Below are 23,394 nucleotides of genomic sequence, written 5' to 3'. Positions count from 1 at the left end.
GTGTATCAGTTTCAGGAATTCTCCTGAGGCCTTTAACTTCCACATCAAATTGCGCTGGATTTTTCTACACTAATTACCTATTATCGAAGACTAAAGAATTATAACAAATAATTTGCCATGGCGGCAGATAGGCTGCAGATGTTGCAAGGACGAGAATGAAAAGTTTATGAAATATAAAATCGGGCAAAAGAGAGTCAGAAATTCTCCATTTTTAAAAATAACATTTTTTTTTCCCACTACAGAGATGATGAAGGTGAGGGAATTTTCCCAGGGCTGGAAGGCCAATTTTAAATTTAGTTTGGACTGTAAGTGAGAAAAATTGCAAATTAAAAGCTAAGTGTTGGAGTCTAATTTATTCAACTCATATAGATAGATTTCCTGAAGGCAGAGATCCCATTTTGATTTTTTTTTTTTTTAATTTCCTCACATCACAGTGCCCCTACTCAGGGATCTGAGCTTCCTATGAGGAATGTCCCTACACAGTGCCAAGCAGCCATTTTTGAACCCTCCCCCTTGTTTTTACATGATTTTTACCTAATACTTCCTTTGAGCCTCTGAATTCTTCCTTCTGGATTAAGTCCTATTGCACAGTTAATACCTTGAAAAAGTGTTGTCAAGGGAAGCAAGTCCCCTTCAGGGTGTTTTCTCTGTGTCAATTTCCCTAGAAAACACCTCGGCCACCTCACTGGAAGATAAAGCCAGAGAAATGGAGGGGACCTTTTCATAATGGCAGTATGTGCACTAATAGGCATGAATATTTTTGAAATTGTTTGAGCATTAAGTATAGAAGCATGAATATTTTCCCAATTGTTTACCACATCAAATTGTTTCACACGTTCCAAAGCACATATTCCTTCCAAAGTAAAAATTTGGCAGATAAAAATTATTCTGCTTCTCTGCTATCATTATGGATCTTATAGGAATGGCCTAAAAATATCGACTGATAAACCTGCAAAAGGGTTCTTGTTAGTCTTGGAACGCTGTCAAAAATGCCAAAAAATCCCTGGAGCTTGAAGGGCAGCGAAAGTGATTTGCAGATACTATTTTGCTGCTAACTGTGAAAAAAGTTCTTATTGTGATTAAACAGACAAGTGTTTCCAGATTCAAATCATAATATTTTCCTAACACACCAAGCTTTTTACTAAAACGAGGACTACATCTCCCACTCCAGAAAAAATACCCCTCCAGTTATAACTTTGTTCTACAAATGACACCTCTTTTCTGTCAATGCACAAGTGGCCTCCGACATGTTCAGTCCACAATGTGAGGAGGGCAGCAGGCTGGATGGTCCAGGTCATCACATGGAGGGGAAATGAAATACTATCTGTATAATACCTTCTGTATAAAGCTCTGATTTCCCTCTGCGTGCCTCTCGATCTCAGTCTGTGATGACCAAAAACTATACAGTGTATCATTCCTAATCTGGGGTCCTCAAAGGGCATCCTGAAAATGTCCAAGTGATTAATGACATACTCAGAAGCCCTGTGAGGCTGTACAGGGACCTGGAGGAGGATACGCTGGCTACCAAAAAATACTGTTTTCCCCCTTTTAACTCACTGGGCTCCAAAAAAGTGAATAAACCAATTATTACCTACTAATTTGAAGTGCTTTGGTAGATAAAAAAAAAAAAGTCATTTTAACAAGGAGTCAATCAAACAGTAAAGGGATCCCTGGTGGCTTAAGTTCATCACCACTGTTCAAAGCTAGCTGTGCTTTATCTGCCAGTAGAGGTCATTTGACAATGACGACAAAAACCAAAGGGCTGATGAGTTCAGCTGTATGAGGTAGCATCTCCGTGCATTTCCTACAGACTTGAAAACATAAAGCTTTGTAGAAATCACATTTTGCTTCCATTAATTCCTAATGAGCCCTTTTCTAGAACCTATCATGAATGTGTCATCAAAAGAAGTTCCTGGTATACGTGCCACAGAATGTCCTCATCAAACCTGTGTAAACATCTCCTAGAGACTCGGGCGATCTTCTCAGAGGGCGGAAAGCTTATCGCCCAAGGGGTCTGCAGGGACTTCTGAGATGACTGCTCAGAAATGCAACAAGAAATGTCAGAACACTTGCTTCATTTGGTTATTAAATCTAATGAAGATACAAAGAATATTCTGGTCACACTGTTAGTCTGCCTTTAAAGAAGAGCATGTCTAAAAAAAGAAAAAACTTTAAACTGTTCCTAAATATGATGTTTGAGAACTTAGACTTTATTTTAGCTCGTTTCCCACATTGTAGCAAAAGAACAGCAAAAATACAGTCATATTTCTTCTCCATGTGCTCTTGACGACTATCACCAATTTGTAAAGTAGTGTGAGATGTGTTTCTTTAAAACAACTTCATTTTCCATCCAGATTTACTGTTCAAGTAACTACTTGGTCATTACCCCTCCTGCCACCTGTCACTGGGCCATTGGCTAGTTTAGAATTTCAATACTCAATACGTCACATCATGCATTTTGCAATGTAATGAATAAATGCCAACATAAAATCAAAATACAAACCAAAAAAAAAATATGAACTAAAATAACTCACTCTGTTCACATACCCATGTAACAATCTCAGATTATTTTTAGACGACGAGGAGAATTCAGGTAAGAATTCTGATTAACATGAATGAATCCGAATGTTAAAGATGGGATATCGGATATGTCTGAATATTCAGCATATTCAATTCTGAATCATTTAAACAAATACTTTAAAACCTATTATGTGTGGGCTGGGGTTGTGGCTCCATGGTACAGCACTCGCCCAGCACATGTGAGACCCTGGATTCGACCCTCAGCACCACATAAAAATTAATAAATAAAGTAAAGCCATTGTGTCCATCTACAACTAAAAAAAAAAATTATAAATTATTATGAGTTTTCCTTTATAAAGTTTGTCCTCGGACTTATCGAAACGGATAAAAATGTTAAAAGAGTTTCTTAACTCTTTCACATAAAATTTTACCTTCTTACATATTAAAAATTAACCCTTTGAAGTGCCTTTATTCCTAGTATATAATAGCTCAGTCAACGTGACCTTGTTCACAAAAATCCCTTGGACTATGGTGAAAGAGGCATTCCTTGCCTGACTAGTACCCACACAGAGAGAAACACACACACACTTATGCTGTATTCGATGGCACTTTAAAAAATACCAATTATAATAAATTTGAGATTTTAATAAATCATTATTTACGATGTCTGCCTCTCCCGCTAGGGACTGCCATAAATCCCACCACAGGATGTCAGCCACAGTACTGAAAAAGAGCTCCTGGAAATGGAATTCTCAGCCATCGCACAGCCAATAACTTTTCAGCGACACGTAGGTGGAACGAAGAGGGGACTCACCTCTCCTTGCTTGGGGATGCTGAACTTGGAGAGCTTGGCTTTGGCTCTGGCCGACTCTGGCTTGCTGGCTGGGCCTCCTCGGAACGTTGCACAGTGCACGCCAGCCTCTGTAGACGACTTAAGCTTCGGAGACTCGTCGGGAGCCTGATCCTGGCCATCCATCGGTCTCACATACGCGGTCGGCTTTTGCTGGACCAGGCTGGGCTTTGAAGCCAGGGCAGGAGGGAAGTTCTGAACACAGTGCCCACCACTGCCGTGCTTGGCTGCCATGGCGGGTGGCCTCTCCTGGGTCTGCAGTCCCACCTCTACGTTGCACACTTGTTTGGCCCGCGGCTGCCTGCCAACACCATCTCCAAGCAAGGTCCTGAGAGAACCCTGTTGTGCTGAGTGGGAAGAAGAAGAAGAAGAAGAAAGAAGAAAGAAGAAAGAAGAAAGAAGAAAGAAGAAAGAAGAAAGAAGAAAGAAGAAAGAAGAAAGAAGAAAGAAGAAAGAAGAAAGAAGAAAGAAGAAAGAAGAAAGAAGAAAGAAGAAAGAAGAAGAAGAAGAAGAAGAAGAAGAAGAAATGAGCAGAGGAGTCTCAACACACAGCAGTTATGTATTTTCATCACTGTTCTTTGCTTTCGCCGATTTGGGCAAAGTAAGTGTCCTGTGCCCCTGCTTACCTGCCCGCGGTTGGCCATCGGACGGTGGGTGCCCAGCCTTCTGCCAGCCCATGGTGCCCCTTTTACTCTGTTGTACAGGGCCAGCAGCTGGAGTGGAAGAGGCTGTGCTACAGACAGATGAGGGCTGGGTCTGGGCTCTTGAATCTGCAACAAAATGTTCATCGATCTTGTTCACAGGAGTCTGAGGAACCCCCGGTTTGGGGACGCCAACGAGGTGACTCTGATTGGATCTATCAGTTAAAAAGTCTTTCATTTCATCATAATTGCCTAAAGTGTTCTGGATCCGGTTGGAGAGCTCATCCCCCTTGTTAGTCTGGAGAAAGAAAAACACATCCACGCTATGGTTAGAGACAAGAGAAACACAGGAAACAGTGGACAGCTGTCCTTATGGGTCATAGAACCAGGGCTGCCGTGTTTAGGATGAGAGGTGACAGAAGACATCAAGATCCTTAGGGTCTCTGAAGATGTCTGTCAGCACTCTGCACCACTCCAGGGCTGGAGACCTGTAATGAATGCTCTTAGGATATATAAAAAGGAATTCAGCCTTGGTATCCTGTAGCTAAACCGCATTACCTGGAAATCAGAAATTTTACTATTGCAACTTAACAAAACCGTCTAGATTAGGTCTTTCTAAGACTAAATTTTTCTTTTCTTTTTCTTTTCTTTTCTTTTTGTAATCCCATGGAAAGCTTGTTCTGGAAAAGTTAAGATTTGGCTCAGAATTGGTCTGCTTCCAATTTCTAAGGAGATAATTATTCTTGTCAGAAATCCAGAGTGACAGGCAAGAGAAGTCAGGGTAAAGCTTCCAAGGCACATGGGGCTAAATGTGCAGGAAATCTACCAGCCTCAACTATCACGGCTCCGTGCAGACTAAGACATTCTCCATAGCTGGGAAGGTCATTCACTCTGGAATGGAAAACAACCTGGTCTTTGGTAAAAATAAGAAACAATTTTACAGTTTCTTTCTCAGGTACCCTGACCCTTACCGTGAGCCATAGAAATTGAATATGGAACCCAACCTCTTTTGTGAACCGTACTTGTTTCCTAAGAGTTTAGGATGGTATTGACTTTAGAAGATCAATGCATTGGGTTCCATATTCGATGAAGTCTGTATTATCAATAAAGATCTCCACCAGCGGATCTCCATATCAAACTAGACACCAAGATTTGGAGGAGAAGGTACTGACGGGGTAGCTGAGGTCCCTCCCCTGGCTGAACAGGCAGAAAACTGACTGCAGACGGGTCCCTGAGCCCTTCCAGTCAAGACCACCACCCCCAGGGACTGGGAAGCACACGCAGGGGTGAAGCCCAACAACCGAAAACCGTCTACCTTGTAGGGTTCGCTGAAGAGGGAGTAACTGGAATTAAACGTGCCCCCATCCTGCTGAGCCTCCTGATTTCTTCTTTCTCGTTCTTTCCTCCGTAAGGCGTTCCTGTCTGGCTCATAGACACTGTATCAGGACAGAGACCAGAGAACACACCACCAAGTCAAAGGGCGCAGCCCCACGTACCATTCCCTTCATGGGGCGATGGCAGCGAGGACACGATGGGATGAAAGCCAGGCTCATGAGGCCGTGTGAATCTGGGAACCTGATAATGACATTCTTCAGGAGGGAATGTCCTTAGGGCAAGTTCCAACCAGAGCCAGGCTCCTCTGCCTGATGTGAGAAAGAGGAGCCATCCAAGTACCCCACAAGGAAAGGACGAAGTGTGATCTTAGGGCAGACGGCAATTAGAGCTCTGTGTAAACAGAAATTACGAGCCTATTTCCTGTTAGGGCAGCCTGAGTGCTACAGGGAAGCTCCTGGTTGGGATCCACCCCCCCACCCCGGTTGGGCTTCTGCAGTGATTCTTGGATTAACCAGCTCCCTAAAGAGCTGCCGAGACCCCCGTGCTGGGGCGCTGTGCGCCGTCCAGAGCCGCCTTCTGATCTCTGTTCATCAGTCAAGTCGTCAGACGACGACGGAATCGATTCTTCCTTCTGATATATTTGACATTATTGCTCCTCCTAACTATGAAAAATGTGCCGGGAGGACAGGGTGCAGGCGCCGAAAGGAGAGGGCGGAAATTGAATGGTGTCGCATCATCGAGGAACTCGTCCTTTCGGTTGGAAAAAATTAATATCTAATCTCCCAAAATACAATTATGAAGTGGCCAGACATCAGACGACTGGAGGAACTGCGGGAGGAATAAAGGGCTCCTTCCCGCTACGAAGGAGAAATAACAGGGCTAATTCAACTAGGGAGGGGGGGACCTGTTTACTGATGGGAAGAAATAATTTTGGGGGGGAAGCCTGGCCTCAGTACAGATCTTGGAATGAACATCACCAACCAGAAAATACCAGCATAGCCCTCAAAATCGGCACGGCCCTCACGTCCTAGCAGAAACGTGGAATGTCGATGACCTTGCCACCAGGCTGGTGACCGCTCCACTCAGGAGCTAGGACACCAACCTGGTAACACCCCTCGAGTCTCTATCCTTCAGCCTCTTCGTGACAAAGCAGGGGTGTCTGTGGCTTTGTTATGAGGTCCAAGCTGGAAGGTAATTTTATAAAAAAGGCTTGGAAAAATTTTAGGTGCTAGAAGACCCAGTGTACTGCTATGAAAATATGATTAAAATAAAAGGATCTGGGGGGTCCAGAGGAAGTTCTGAAAATTCAAATTATTAAAGGCGAACAGCTATCTTTAGTAAAAGAGAGTATCTGTGCCATGTAGCTGTCGGGGACACAAATCACACAATCCTCCAATCAGGGCTGCTCAGGCCGGCTCGGCCCATGTGGCCAGAACATATTTTAAACACGCCGTCTCCGTGATGGGGCTCAACAAGCTTCTGGCAAGGCTGCTACAGCCCCTGAGGCATTTCATTTAAATTTAAAATTAGGGAATGTTAAAATATCCAGAACATGGAAGCTATTAGCATTTTAATTCATCCTTAGTACATTACCCAAAGTTATTAGGTTTAGGAGCCCAACCAGTGTCCTTCGCGTAAGGGAGGCTGCAGCCTCGGCAATCTGCCCTCAACAGAGAGGCTCACCGCTTCAGGGCCACTGAGGACTTTCTGGGGTGACAGTGACTGGCCTAAAGAGGCACGGGATGGAAATGACACTCCCATTCACAGGACCAGACTTCCGGTTCAAAGGAGAGGGAATGTCCTGACCCGCTGGTGGGCATGCGTCCCGGGAAACCCCAGCTTTTCCGAACATTCCATGGATTTCAGATGCAGATTGCTCTGAGGACACATGGCTCCTGCTGCACGGATGGGCACAGATGGGCTTTAACAAACAGGAGAATTCTCATTTGTGTTATGAGCTCCTTGTAGGTCAATATTGGCACTGACAATCAAACACATGAGCTTGTTCTGCATGCATCTGGGCGCCCCTCCTCCCCACAGACACGGGGAAGCGCCACAGTGCCCAGGTCCACAGAGAGGCCTCCACGGGCACACCTGCCCCCTAGCCAGGGCGAGCCAACAACCAATCACACACGAGATGGGTGAGATGCACACGGTGGCCTTATGCAGGATGGAGTGGGCAGGTGGTCATGCAGGATGACTGCTGGGCTGCTGAGAGGCCCCCGAGCCCAAGATAATATACCTCCTGCATCTGCTGGCTGATGACTGAAATTCCACAACTAGGGAATCGCTCCTCTGGCTTAAGATGTCTTCACCCCTGTAAGAGAAAACACTTTAAACCTGACCAGCCTTGGGCGTCTCCATGGGCACCCATCTGTCCACTTTTTCCCCAAAGGGAAAGGGCACAAAAATACCGGGTTGCAAAGAGGGTCCAAAGAGGGTTCCAACCGAGGTACCATGAAAAAGACAGGGACGAGGGTCAAGAGCAGCAACGAAAGCCAACTGATGGACTCTTCTTGTTTGCAATGCGGCCCAGGTGTTTAAGCAAAGGCAAGGAGATAGTGCCAAGGTCAACTCAGCAGACCCCCGTCTCAACACACTTCCAGGGTCTGGGAGTCAGGAGCGTCGTGTAACGTGGAAAAGTGGGAGGTGAGGGAGAAGGGGGTTCTCTTTAACTGAGCTGCCCCTTCCTAGCCCCTTTAAGCTGAAGAGCCCCCAAAGCCACTGCAGGAGGCAGGTCACTGCCAGATCCCATTCTCCAGTCACGTTCTGCCAGCCTGACCAGCCTGTGGCTTCCAGTGCTCTCAGGGCCACTTACACAGAATCCACCAATAGAGCTGCACGTGCCCTCTTCCTACAGGGCTGCTACAAAGCCTGTGTGCACACCATCGGGTGGAAGCCAGCTGACCCCAGTAACAACCGTCCCCGCCCCTTCACAGGAGACCAGAGGAAACACAGAAAGAAACGCCTGGCTTCTCCCCTTCCTCTGCAGGCAGCTCCGTGGTGTCCCCTGAGCACGGAGCCCTTCCTAAAGGTAACCCGCCCACTCCCTCTCCTTAACTAGAACTTCAACCCCCACGTGTCATTTCAGGCCTAGGGAGCTAAAATGTCACTTGCTTTAAGAAGCAAATGCCACTGAAAGAGAGTCGGGCCTTCCCACTCTCCATCTCTCCCTGAGCGTCTTCAGCTTCATCTGTCCACCAACACGAAAGGATTGAACTCAGAAAGACAGCAGCTGCTCGGCGGCGAGTCTGCAGATCACTCATGACAGGTGAAACCCGTGCAGGGCTCACGGGCTCACGGAGGGCCTTTCTCTCCATGCCTGGGCATGAAAGCTCAGCTCCTCTGCCCTAGGAGCCATGTGGAGACCGTGCCATTCGCTTCAGAAGCACACGCACCTTTCCCCTGACGTGCTGAAAGTGGGCTCAGCTTCCCCAGGAACGGATGACTTAAGTTTTAGACAATTCCGATTCCTGGCAGGCCACTGTACCCGCTCAACTCGGTAAGCACTGCGTGTTCCGAGCTTTTCTTTGTTACTAGCAGATGGTAAAATCTCTATCTGCAGAGTTGTTCCTTAGCTCTGTAAAAAGGACAAGATTGCCATTCCTCAAACATATATCACCAAATGTATTTATTTATTTTGCACCAAAGTGGAGGCAGCCAACTGCTATGATATTATTTATTATTTATTGCAGATGCATAACAGTCCCAGAAAACGAACCTTTTAAATCAACTCCTTTTAAAAGACGTATTTATTTTTGGAACCTTTTTTTTTTTTAATAGCACATGAAAAACATGGTAAAAAAAACAAAAACATTTTGATCATTTCCCATTTATTTTTAATCTATCAATTGAGGTTTCTTGTAGGGCTTCCACCAAAGCCAATTATGGTGGTTAAATGGAAAGAGATATCTAGACATGAAATTACCATTTCCAAAATTAATCCATTCTTAATCACATGGTAACAACATGAAACGAAATAATAATGATGTCTACGAGCCTGAAGTTTTCTCCTTTTTGCTGTGCTCCAAATATTTTATCGGTATGTCTCGTAATTATCCTTCTGATGTCCCATGGAGAACACAGGGATGGTGAATATCATCTCTAGGTTAACTTTTTTTTTTTTAAATCAAGAGTTCGATCACCAAAATGATGTCAAAAAGAAGGCCTCATGTAGAAGGAACAGCAATGTCTAAAGAGGATTTGGCTCACCTCTACCCAGAGCAGAGGAGCTACCCATAAGCCCAGAGCTGACCAAGAGCTGGCCAAGCTTCCTGAATGAACCCTGGTGCCAGCCAGCCCGGTAGTAACCAATAGTGAACTCGAGCCCCACCAAAGCAAAAGAGGACACATAAAACAAAAGGGACCCTTTCCCATGCAGAAAGAACAATGAAGAGAATCGAGAACAAAGTGTTAGCTATTACAATTTTTTACAGCCCCCAAACAACAAAAGAAAAATGCAGTCTCTCTTTCTGCAGCACACACACACCCAAATCGTTATCTGTGTAACCTAGAAATGTGGACTAGAAGACGGAAGAGTGAACAGAGAAAGTACAGATCCTCAAGCTGGCCAGTGAGGGATGATGGCATCCCCCATCTTCATGAACTGCCCATTCACCAGATCTGTTGCAATCTGTCCCCGGGCTGCCCTGCGGGAGGGAAAGGTGCTGGAGCACAGCCTGACCCTCCAGCTGAGCCCCGGTTGACCCAGCAGACCCAGCTGGACAGGAGGAACTGCCTCCCTCCCTCGGGTACTCTTCCATGGGCAGCCTGCTGACATCTGAATGGAGGCTCCAAACAAATTACATCTCCCAGGGAGGAGATTTTAGTCAGTGATCTAGGAAGCCAACTGTACCCCTTAACTAGAATCATCAGCATTTTATTCTGACTTTCTTAAAAAAAAAAAAAAATAGCCCACTTATTGTCTCAGGGGTTGGGGATTTGCATTGGTCCATTTTTTGTTGCCCTGACAAAATAACCGAGGTTAAGTCCTATATAAAGAAAAGAGGTTATTTAGTTCACAGTTTTGGAGGCTCAAAGTCCAATATTGAGTGATTTTTATCTGGCCTCTGATGGGGGCCCTCTGGGTGTACCACAACATGGTAGATGGCATCTTGTGGGAGGGTATGAGAGACGGAGAAAGAAGTCACATAGCAAGATAGGAAGCCAGAGGGGCTCGGGTCAAGGCTGGCTCCTGTGTAACAACTAGCTCTCAGGGAACTACCCTTTTGAAGGTAGCACACCCTGCCCCAATCACCTTGCACACCCCAACACCACCACACTGGCAACCAAGCCTCCAGTCCTAGAACACCTTGGGCACCCACTCAACCCTATTCAAACCGTGGCAGGGGCTAAGAAACAACTGAGTTCAAGGAGATGAGAATAATCTCATCCAACTCACCTCTCACCTACCTTTTGGAGGTGATACCATGTTATCCATGTTGTTTTCAAATATCAGAAATACAGTTCGATTTCCTCCAAAAGCATTTCCTGAATGCCACTATCAGATGCTGGGGAGACCACCAGGACTGTGACCAACCTACCCCACCCCTGAGAAGGTAATGGACAAGGGACAACAGGATGCAGGATCAGGGAGGAGGGGAAGGAAGAAGAAGGACCTAAATGTTCAAGACGTGCAGGTTACTATGAAAGGCTGGCCTTTGAGAGGAGTGGAGGGAGTGACCCTGGCCCTCCATAGACCACCCGATTTCTTTAACAAGCTGAATCCCACATTTTAATCCTCATGTCTTTGGTTTGCAGGTTTGATTTGGAGGGAATAAGCCAAGGGCAGACACAGAGAGAAAAACACAGAGGAACACTCTCTGCTTCCCCAGAGTGTGCACGGGGGCTGGACCTCAGCAGCCTGGCCACTGAGAAGACAACCTTCCAGACTCTCCGAGTCCTGGAAGGACACACTCGCTTTCCCCCTGGGCACCGACAGGCGCCTCCAGGGCAAACAAGGAGGGGACTGGCAAGAGCTGGGGAGAGGAGAACATTCCCAGAGACTCTCCTGCTTTCTGGAGCGGCACATCAGCCGCTGTGTGTAATTAAAGAAATTAAATCAAACACTCCAAAATTATAACCAATTGTTTTGAATTTAATGAGTCAAACTAATTAGCATCTCTTGTTATTTATAAAGCAAATGATAAAAGATCAGTAATCCTTGCTTAAATTCGAGAAAAGCAAGGCTGTTGAAGGGTCCTTGCGCGTTGCCTCCTCCCTCTGCAGAGCTGGCGGAAGGCGGAAAGGTTGACCGGGGTCAGGGAGGAGACAGCAGACAGGGAGCAGGTGAGGCTGCAGTCAGGCCTTGAGAAGGAGGCAAGAACCCTGCAGCTGCAGTACTTCCAGGCCCTGAGGTGTGGTGGGGGCGGAGGTGATTGTCATGATATGGAGACAGAGAGGGTGGTGGTGGCAGAGAGCTGGACATAGTGACTAACATCTGTCATCCTACCCGCTCAGGGGGCCATGGCAGGAGGATCGCAAGTTCAGAGTCAGCCTCAGCAACTCAGCGAGGCCCTGAGCAACTTAATGAGACCCTTTCCCAGAATAAAAAATAAAAAGGGCTGGGGATGTGGCTCAGTGGTAGAGCACCCCGGGCTTAATCCCAGTCCCCTCCACCACCACACACACAAATTTGCTGAACAGTGAGAACCAGTCAACAGCGCCTATTACAAATCCCCAGATCCTGAACACCATCACTCGGCCCCTGTTCAGTCACTCGGCCCCTGTTCGGTTACTCGGGATTCTTGTCTCTGAGCCAAGCAACTTCAGTTCCATGCCTGTCACTCATCTGCCCGGACAGCACTCCCCGCCCCCTAGCTCCCCACTGGCGTTGTAAGTGAGCACCCCACCCCACATATTATTTCTAACCATGGATTCCTTGAAAAGGTCAGTCCAACCTCTTATGTGCTTGTCTTGGCCACAAAGGTTATCTCCATCTGAGTCCAATCTTGACGATTTCCTCCGAGAACATTCACAGGTCTCTACCTTGGGTCGGCCGACAGTTCTTTCAGAATAGGAACTGGATGGAGGGTATTATGTGCCCCTAATTACTCCTGTGCTCTACCTTTGGGAAACTGTGACATCAAAGGGAACCGCAAAGTCACAAACGCCCCTAGACAAACTGAGCCCACAAATACATTTTGGGATGATCTATGCCACCTTCCCAAGACCCATCTGGCCCCTATTAAATCTCACTAATGACAACACCTACTCTACATGGATTTTACATGAATTATTTTGTTTAATAATCCTGAAAAACCCCAAGGGACACTACCCTCAGTTTCCAGGGAGGAACAAGAGGCTCCGAGGTTAACTCACACGTCACCTCCCTCGGCCAGCAAGCCACATCTCCTTGATGGGAAGTCAGGCCGTCTGGCTCCAGAGGAGGAATTCTCAAGACTCAGCTGTTCCGCCTCCCTGGGGAGCCGCCCCCTGACAAGCCCTGATGAAAGAGACCCCCATCCTTGGTTAGTAAATGCCAGGCAGAGGGGTGTTCATTTTCAAATCATGACCATCCCGGTTCATCCCTCTAAGATCTGCTCAGCCTCCTTGGCAGGTGGACCTCGACTGGAAGAATTCTCCTAAGAACCTGCAAAACTGGGGTGCCCACTTCAATTCAGTCCCTGAATTGAATTTTGCCAAACAGGTTTCAGGAGCTGTAAGTTTAATCCATTTTATCCATTCCTAAGGGTGGAATTCTGAAGACTGGATTCCTTAGGAATCACAGGACATCTCAGGAAGTGCCTTTGACCCCGGAACTAGCACACGGCTCCCACTGCCGGAACCCAGTACTGGACCCCGATCAGGCTTTTACTCATCATTTACTGGGTCCCAACTCCATTTCCAACTCTGTGGAAATGATGCCTTTCAAATCTCTCGTAAATATACGCCAGTGGGTTTTGAGGGAGAAGTGACAGCTAAGTGACAGCTTTGCCTTTCCAAGGGTTAAATGTTTGTCCCGAGGGACCCTAAGTCTCGGTGCCACGAGAACAAGTGTCAGGCTCTAATGGAATTGTTCCATGATAAATAAACCACCAGGCGGTATGACAAGCAGCTCTCAAAGAGGCTTTGCACGTAGTATAAACAGCAGAAGTTAATTTGAGTTTCTTAACAGGACCTTTTCCTCTACAATATAAAAGTGCCCTGGGATGAAGCAATTACTCTGATTTACCATCTTCTCCTTGGTAGAATATAAAGATGCAGCAGAGCCTCACAGAAGCAGTAACTTAACCAAATGAGACCCACTTGCAAAGTCCCTACTATGCTATTTCAGAGAGTTGGCTTCCCGGCAGCGGCTCCGGGGCGCCATCAATCACAGGTGTTGCAATGTGAAGGCTGCTTCCTCTCAGGGCTTTCCATGGGAGAGCCAGTAAATTATTTTTTCTCCACCCAATGCTCAATTAAATTTCATTTTCACTTTTACAGCATCAGTTTCTAAACTTCAGCTCTAAGGAATTTTAAAAGACATCTACAGGATGTGGCAGATTTGATGGCCTGCCTGGGTTTAACTCCATCCACTTGCTGCTGTGGCCACACAGGGTCACCAGTTGGTGTCTTAAGATGCAAGGTGGCCAAGTCCTTTCATGTGACTTCAGGAAGGTCAGGCTCCTGGACCCAGAAAGCCCGGAGATCCTGAGCACTGGTCCTTCAGAAATGGCCCATGTTTTTCTGACTCGAACCCCCAACTTCCTTTCCTCCCAGAGCCACTAATGAGATGTATGTCAACTGGCTGAAATGGGACAGTAAGGAACAAGAGTCACCCGGGGTTACTGCTGCCCACTGGACTGGACTACTTTACCTGGGAGGGACAGAACTAGAAGGCCACAGTGAAAACAAATAGGGCGGACTTCACCAGAAGGAGGAATGAGGAGGACATCATCAGACACCTCTGAGGTCCAGCCTGACTGTCATGGGTCATCACAGGAACCGACTGACTATTTTGCCTCAGAGGGAAAGAGACCCTGTTTTGAAGATGATGATGACCTGCTCAGCAATGAATCAGCTTGGCCAGAAGTTTTTAGTAGGCCAAGAAGCTAGGGAAGAGAGAAAGGACTGAAGTCCTCAGAACTCGAAAGAAAACACAGAAGGTCCCCGTGAGGGTGAGGAGGAGCCCTGCAAAGCCCTTGGGAGCAGTTCCCAGCAGGGATGCAGCTCGTGTCAGAGCAGCCGGCCTCCCCCTCCCCTGGCCCTCGGCCTTTTCTCTGAGGGGTCCCTCTTCCTCCCACCGGGGCTCAGCAGCCTGACTGCACCCTACCCTCTGGGGCCCACTTTCTCCCACCTGCTCACTCTCTTGAGGAAACAAGGAAACTCATTCAAGGTTCCCCACAGTTAAAAACGGTCCGCCCTCCAGGCTACTCTGCTGTGTAGCTCCTTTTGGGATCCCACTGGGTGCTCTGCAGGGTGCTCTGCAGGGTGCTCTCCAGCGCCTGGTCTTCCTCCCCTGGGTCTGGGTCTGCTCCCCCAGCCTGCTCTCAGCCTCCTTACGGGGGCAACCCCAGGTCCTCTCACTCCCCGAGGGGTCCTGGCCTCCCTCCTGCCTCTGGGCTACTCCTGAATTTCCTTTGTGAGTGTCCCTTCCTGGGACACTGGGTTATGTGAAACCTCGTGGGACAGTCTTCCTGACCGCCATCACCCATCCCTCATCTTCGGGTGCCCAGACGGGACTCTAAGACTCACCCAGATCTCTCACGTCAGCTCCAGATCCCAAAATCCCCAGGGAGCCTCCTCCAATCAGGTTCCCTGGCACTGCCTGCCCTGCCTGTCCACCAAGGCTCACCCCACCACCACCACTCCAGCCTCTGCCTGACGGCTGGGATGGCGACATAACCCACCTCACTGCCTGAGTCAGAATCCTGGGCACCACGTGGACTCCAGGGTTGCCCAGGCCACTGTCCCCCAAATTCAGCCAATGCCCCAGTCCTGCCAGCTCCACTCCATGAATACTACTCAAACGTGTCCACCTCTGTCCTCCACTGTCACCTTTCAGCCCAGGCTGCCACTGGCCACAGCACTCCCTAAGGGGTCTCCTGGCTGCTCTTCCTGTGTTCCCCAAAGGTCCGTATTTCAAGGGCTTGACCCCACATAGTGCTCTTGGGAGGGGTGGGACCTTTGGGAATGGGAGCTACTTAGGAACATGCCCTTGAAAGGGATGATGAGACCCTGCTTGTCGTCCTCTTGCTCTCTGTTTTGGTTCAAGATGTGAGCATTTTGTTCCTAAACAAAACTCCTATCATTATGTGCTGACTTCACCAGAGGTCAAACCAATGGAACTGCCCATTTTCGGTCTGGAACCTCCCAAACTGTGAGCTACACCTTTTTTCTTTGTAAATAAGGGGCCACAAGCATTTTGCTATAGTTATGCTGACTATTACAACACTAAAGCCAGGTGGCAATTCTAAAATAGAAGATTGATCATGTCACTGCCCTGCCCTCTGGACTGAGAACAAATCTGGGAGCCATTGCACTATGAGACCTAGCCTGCTTATCGTTTCAATGTTGGCCCTCAATCCCCTAACCTCTATGCCTCACCCTATCTCTAAGCCCCTGTATGTGCTCTTCTCTGTTCCCTGAACACCTCTGCTCTCCACCTGCCCACCACCTCCTGATTCTGAAGGTCTCCATTTAGTGATGACCTCCCCAAGATCATTGCCAGATGCACATCAACACATCCGGTGCCCTTCATGGGATGTACACAGAGCCCCGCCTTCTCCCCATAGTCACACCTCTTATGCTAATTAACGGAAACCTCTGTTAAACTATTAATTCCCTGATAATAAACATCTATGTCTACTTTCTATAAAACTGAATCCTCAGCACCTAACGAGTACCTGGTACAGCACAGACACTGCAATAAATGACTTTAAAAACTGTAAAAATGCAAGATAAATGTTTTCTTTTTTCTCTCTCCTTTTCAAAATTTCACCCACAGGCAAAGCACATCATTCGAACCAACACAACTTTCATCTATTCAGATTCTCAGTCCTAAAATCTTCTTTATGGTTTTTGAGTTTAACAATCACGGGAATCATAATAAAAGTAATATTAAGCTACTGCCTGGTGCTGGAACACTGGTCAGAAAGACCACATTTGCTTCTTGTTTTTCTCTCTCATTGTTTCTGCAAAATACACAATGTTAATATTAATAGATAACCAAATAAATATAAAAGTGAAATCTGATCCATGTTCCATAAACATTATAATGCACATTTTACTGACAAAGCCCCTTGATCAATTAAAAAAAAAAATGTGGGGCTTAGAAAACTTAATTTGCCAAAAGACACATAAGAACTGTGAGAATCAGGGTTCTAAGTTCCACAAAATTGTGGATATTAAAAACAACTTAACAGCTGGGCATGGTGGCACATGCCTGTAATCCCAGCAGCTTGGGAGGCTGAGGCAGGAGGATCTCAAGTTCAAAGGCCAGCCTCAGCAAAAGTGAGGCATTAAGCAACTCAGTGAGACCCTGTCTCTAACTAAAATACCAAATAGGGCTGGGGATGTGGCTCAGTGGTTGGGCACCCTTGAGTTCAATCCTTGGTACCAAAAAAAAAAAAAAGTTTGTGTTAATTAAACCTTCTAATTTGAAAAAAACCTTAAAACCTTTAAACTTACTACATACAAGGTGCCAATTAGATATAAAAAAGACATCCAGGACCACAGCCTACACACAAGTTTTGGGGGATATTTCTCCAACTTTCTATGGTGAAAATCTGTAGTCAATTAAGTGTGACCTACAGGAAGACATTAGGAATTATGAATTATTTGTACTCTATGGTTCTATAATTCAACCTGTGGGATGACACTAAAGATGATTAATTCCATATACCCATACAACACAGTGTCAGGAAACCAAAGAGTCTTCTTATAGTTGATGTATCACTCACAAGTTCCCAATTTCAATGGAATATATAATCTATCATAAAAATATTGTATTTGATCCATAAAACATGAAATATCTTATATATCAATGGGCTGCCCTGGCAAGATGATAATAATCACAATTCTTTAAGAATTCTTGCAAAGAGTACACGAAGTCTATCTGCCATGTTTGCTTCATGTTACCTTCAAATGTCTTCACCCCTTCCTCTTGTATTCCCTCCCTTCAATGGGACTGCCCATTTTTGATCTGGAACTTCCCAAACTGTGAACTAGACCTTTTCTCTTTGTAAAGTAAGTGGCCTCAAGTATTTTGCTGTAGTCATGCAAAACTATTACAACATTAAAGACAGGTGGCAATTTTAAAATAGCAGATTGATAAAGCTAGGTTTTACCAAATATTTTTTTTTTATGATTGGCACAAAGGGAAGTGCCACCATTAAAAAATCTGCATGCATTAAAGAAGGCACTGCAAGATCCTCATGGGAAACCTACTACAGATTGCACAGCTCCAATCCAAACATCCACAATCCAAAATCTCCAAAATCCAAAGCTTTTTGAGAGCCAACATGTTGGCGTGAGTGGAAAATTCCACACCTGACCTCATATAATGGGTGTCGGTCAAACACAGGCATGCTAAAAATATATTATATGAAATTACCTCAGGCTATGTATACTAAGTGTATATGAAATAAATTTTGTGTTTAGACTTGTGTCTCATTCCCAAGGTATCTCATTATTATATACACAAATATTCCAAAATTCAAAAGAATTGGAAATCTGAAATGCTTCTGGTCCTGAACATTTTGGGATAAGGGATACTCTGCCTGTAGAAAAATCATTAAAGTTGAAGATTTCTTGAATAAGAAGCAAATGAGAGAAGAGAGAAGACACAGCCAATTCTCCCACTGAACGAGAAAGACACTTCCTATCACTGGTCCCATAGTTTCTATGGATGCTCCACCATCTCCTAGAGATTAACCCGGGGCCAGGAAAGAGGAGACCCAGCTCAGCTAAAGGAATAGAGAAGTCAGAACCACTCTGTGCCGTCGGCCCTCTTGTCAAACACAGGTAATAAAACCAAACCATACATTGATCAGAGGTTTTAAGAAGCAAAGGAAGCAATAAACACAGACGTATTTGAAAACACTAAAGTGCTCTGTCAAGGTGAAATATTAATATCTGGATGGAAGGTGACTAAAACATCCACAGTGCAGAAAGAAAAACCACTCCTTCTCCAGGTCAGACAGGTAGCTGGATGGAGCAGGATGGCATTCAATACTGGCTCTGAGCCCTCACTGTCCTGTTCAGGAACGTATACCATTCATGACTGGGATTTTATTATTGTGTTATTTATACATTATAAAATAAAACCAAAATTAAAGCCAATTTAATATCCATTCTTAGAAGACTGGTGAGCAATTATACACTATTTCAAACAATGGAACATTGTAGTCATTGGATGGAATGGATCTGAATGTATAGAGATGGAAACACATCCAAAACCCAAGTATTAAGTAAAAAAGGAGCTCACAAAGAGCATGGTGACATGATAATCTCTCTAATATAAAATAATACGTGCACCTTCATAGATACATGAAAATTTTAAAATAGTTTTCTCAGAGGTGAATGATGGACTGGGGGGTGCATTTGATTCGTCTGCTTTGCTTTGAGGTTTTAAAAGCAAATATTACTGTTGTACTACAAAGTATTCTATTTTTAAAATATTGACAATGTAAGTTTTCATTTGTTCTTCCCCTTCTGAGCAAAGTGTGAAATTAAGACAATGACTATTACATGCAGCTCAGGATTATGTGTTCTGAAATACCAGGATCCTGGCTCTCTACCTCATCCAAGAAGAGAAATTATATCAATCTCTCCACAAATCTAACCCAGAGATCTTAATCCCAACCAAACTGCTCACTGATCGAGGAAATCCTGAAACTCTTTTTGATATCTAAAGCATGCATTAAAAAAAAAAAAATCACGGTACTCATCCTAATAGCATCAAACTGCATCTACTCCAGCATAATCTGGCTCTCAGAAAAACAATCACATTATTCCCATAGGTCACTCACAAAACAGCTGGTCTTCAGACAGCAGGCCTGCACGCTCCTCTTTATGAACACAACTTGTCTCTTTCTTCCAAGAGAAACAGAACCCCAAAACCACGCGCCTGGTACAGAGCACCTGGTGACAACTTACATCTGGTGACAACAAGGCCTCCAGGGGCCCCCCAGCCCTACTGTCCTGGCTGCACATTCCCTCCCTGGTCCAACCTCCATCCAGCTGCTGCCCCTTCCTAGTTCCATCACTAACCCTTCAGTCTGTGCATGACGCTCTCCTCTACCACTCCTCTGACCAAGCTCTGCTGTTCGAGAACTACTAGTTCTTTCTTTTCAACTCACTAAGTAATAAAATTGAAATTTTAGGTGAAGATAAATTGTTCTCCAGATAACGTGTGTTCCCTTTCTTTTTCCCCAAAAATATTTACATTCAAAACAGCCGTCTCTGGACTAATATTCGCAAGTCTCACAAAGGGAATTATCATTAATAATGTAATACCATCGCTTAACATTATCATTAAGCCTCTTACATTTCCTTAAACATTACAGGTTATAACTAACAGCATCTCATCCTCTAATGTGAAAATACTGTGGTAATTCTACAAACTCAACGTGCCATTTCCGATCCATGGGAATTATTTTATCAGGCACATTGAATTCATGAACTAATGATACATAAGTGAATCTATATGTGGAAACTGCACATTTTTAATAATAATCAAAGCAATGGACACCAAATTAAGGTAAAAATCATTTCAAATTACCTGAAAGATTTTCTAAAATGAGTTGGAAAGGTAATATTCAATACTGGAAAATACTGGCAGACATTGGCCGCTCCCCCTCCCCCTAGCAGCAGGGGAGGGGCACATTGGAACAAAACTTACTGGAGACAATCTAGCATTTTGCAATATATCTTCAGAACATTTTAAAAAGAGCCCTTCACTTAATAATCTCTTACTAGGAATCTGACCAAAGGACATTGTCAAGAATGCAGAGATTTATGTCCATGAATTTTCAACAGAGAATTATATATGAGAGAAGGAACTCAAAGAAACCTAACATGAAATCATCAGAAAATGATTAAATCATTAAAAAGCCATTAAAACTCTTCTATTGTAGTAATATTTGATGACACAGGAAATATAAAAGGTAATGTTAAATGGTAAAAAATAAGCAAAATGATCACACTTTGATTCGAATTATCTAATGATACATTTGGGGTAGGGGGCATACACATACACAGAAAAGAATCTAAAAGGTGTTGTTATTAGTACAGAAAAAAATAAATTTTATTTTTGTGTGCTTGCTACTTTTGAATTATTTATATTAAATATTTATTATGCTCCATACCCATTCGAATGGCTACTTTAAAGGAAACAGTAAATTACAAAGTGTTTGTGAGGACCTGGGAGAACTGGCAGTGCTGTCGGTGGGAATGAAAAATAGGTGAGCCACTACGTGGTGAGTTCCTCAAAAAACGAAAAATAGTATCATAATATGATTCAACCATCAACTTCTGGGCAGATATTCAAAAGAGTGGAAAGCAAAGTCTTGGGGAAATATTTGTACATCCACGTACATAGTGACATTATTCACAAGAGTCAGAAGCAACCCCAGTGTTTGTCAGAGGATAAATGAATTAAAGAAATGTGCACATCCATACAATGGAACATTCAACCTGAAAAGAAATGAAATTCTGATATGTAATAAATACTGGAAAATACTGGGGGACACTGGTCTCCCCCACCTGGCTGCAGGGGGAACACATCAGAATAAACCCTCGTTCTGTATTACAATGTTCCAGGTTGAACTGCATCCCCCCAAATTCACATAATGAAGCCGTGACCCTGAGTACATCAGCATGTGACTGTGCTGGAGACAGGCTCTCTGAAGAGGTGATTAAGTTAAAGTAACATCATTAAGGTGGATCCTAATTCAATCTTACAGGAAATAAGTAGAGTCTCTAAGAAAAAGGCAAAAAGAACTTCTGCACTGTACGCTAGTTCACAGGCTGTTGCTCGATGGGATAATAACTGTGGAATTACTAGACCCATGTGCTGCAATTGAAGAATGAAGTCAACAGACGGCGCATGATGAGACCCAGGTCTCTCCATGTTGAAGTGGGAGCAAGGAAAGAAGCTAGAACAGTACATGGAATAAATGGATTGGAGTTGGAGACATGGGTAAAAACTCGTGCTTAGATTAATGGAGATAGATGGGTACACAAGAAATATTTTTAGATGTGTGTATACACATGGGTGAGTCTACACAGGTATTTCATGGCTCTGTCATTTGAGTGGACCTGGAAGCACGTCGGTATTAATGAGCACCCCTCACATCCAGATCTTTGTTTCTAGAACTATTTTCTAATGAAAGAAAGAAATAGATGATTCTAGGATTGGGACAAATATATATATATATATATATATATATATATATATTAATTACACACACACACACACACACACACAATAGGCCTGTGTTGGAGTCTGTAAACAAGTCAGGATGGCTCCTGGTATTTTGCCAGAGGGAGTGGTTTGTGAGGTGGCGCCAGCGAGCCATTAAGTGTGGAGATTCCTTATTGGTTGACTGCTGTATCTAGTTTATGTTAATTAAGATAAGCTGTGTAGAATGTATAAATACCTCTGTTGTCCTACAATAAACGGCTCCCACTCCTGCTGTATCAACGTACACAAGTTGTTCGTCACCCCCCGGTTATTTTGCTGCAGCCGGACTGCAGCAGGCCTGAAACACCTTGTAGTGTAAAAAGCAAGTGCCCAACACCACTGCCACCGCAGTCAGGGGTGTCTATCAACAGGTCACAACTGAAACACCTTCTCATGACTAGGGCTAGAGCAGTCTAAAAGCCACATAAAGTAGTACTGGATTTTAACAAAGGGCAAAACCAACATCCATGAGTCCATACTGACAAAAATAAGTGATTCAATAAATAAATAAACAGGGTGGGGAAAATAGATAAATCTTTATGTCGAATTCCAAATGATCTGTGAAGATAGATACTACACACCGTTAGGCATAACTCTTACTCTTGAAGAACTACAACTCCATGCAACCACATGCAATCTCATAAAGTAAAAAGAATTTTTATTAAGTAAAAAGAACAACGGAGAGAAGAACACCTACTACGTAATTCTGTTTCTATGGTATAGAAACCAAGAAGCCGTAACCCACAGTCTTGGGATTCGGCATAATGGTTAGCTCCAGAGAGAAGGGCAAGGGTTTTGATGAGCACGCCCAAGGATAGTCTGGGATTCTGCCAACCTTCTACTGGACTTCATCAACAACCTGTGCTCTGTCAAGGTTCTAATCAACCCGATGAGTTAAATTTGACACCCCCCCACACACATAGTGTCAATAAATCACTTTCAGCTCAAGGGGAAAAAAAGTCTACAATTGATTTGGATGTATATAATGCAGGAATTCACTTTAATTTTTCTCCATACAATAATCCAGTTGACCTCAGCACTACTGGTTGGAAACTCCAACATTATTCCCCTATTGCTCTCCAGCACAACTGCGGTCATATAGCAGGCCTTCATACGTGGCTACATCAGGTCTTCATACATGTAGTATACATCAGGCCTTCATAGGTGTACGTACACATCAGGCCTTCGTGCATTTATATGTGTATGTGTATGTGAGGATGAATGTGTACGATTCTTCTACACAGTTCTGTTTTCCTACTACCTTTCCAGTTCCGTTTGTCTGTACGCCTGTCCCTGCACCAACACCGTATGTCTTCATGCATGTTTAGAGCAGTCTTGGTACCTAGCAGAGTAAGTCCTACAACCCCACTTTTTTGTAACCTTGGCTTGTCATTCCCGACCCTTGTACATGTCATATGTAGCGGGGAATGGGTTTGCCAATCTCTGCACACAGTTGCTGGGAGTTCGTTCGGGAACGGCACTCACAGCCTTTGCATGTGCCCTTTCCACGCTCCTCCCTTGCAACTGAAAGCCTGGCGATGCAGCTTGCCTACCCCCCCTCGTCCCCCTACCCCCCCCGACCCTGCTCCCAGACCATGAGGTGGGCACCGTGAAGGGCTTCCACCGCATCAACCACACTGTCCACCCACAGTGGGAAC

The 23,394-nt window shown here is 44.8% G+C and overlaps 1 protein-coding gene across 1 annotated transcript in view; it reads right to left on the bottom strand.

The window, feature by feature from the left end:
• The window catches only part of Aff3 (ALF transcription elongation factor 3), a 474,953-nt gene that overhangs the window by 409,152 nt on the left and 42,407 nt on the right, over window positions 1-23,394 (bottom strand). Inside the window, exons 2-5 of the mRNA XM_015499678.2 lie at window positions 7,589-7,663; window positions 5,327-5,447; window positions 3,997-4,309; window positions 3,335-3,717 (exon numbers count right to left, since the gene is read on the bottom strand). Of these exons, the coding sequence (XP_015355164.2) occupies window positions 3,335-3,717; window positions 3,997-4,309; window positions 5,327-5,447; window positions 7,589-7,663 (892 nt within the window). The remainder of the gene's footprint in view (window positions 1-3,334; window positions 3,718-3,996; window positions 4,310-5,326; window positions 5,448-7,588; window positions 7,664-23,394) is intronic.

This window comes from Marmota marmota, unplaced genomic scaffold (genome assembly GCF_001458135.2).
Source record: "Marmota marmota marmota unplaced genomic scaffold, marMar, whole genome shotgun sequence".
NCBI lineage: Eukaryota > Metazoa > Chordata > Mammalia > Rodentia > Sciuridae > Marmota > Marmota marmota.
Note: the sequence above shows the minus strand (reverse complement) of the source record. Positions and strands in the feature narration are given on the sequence as shown.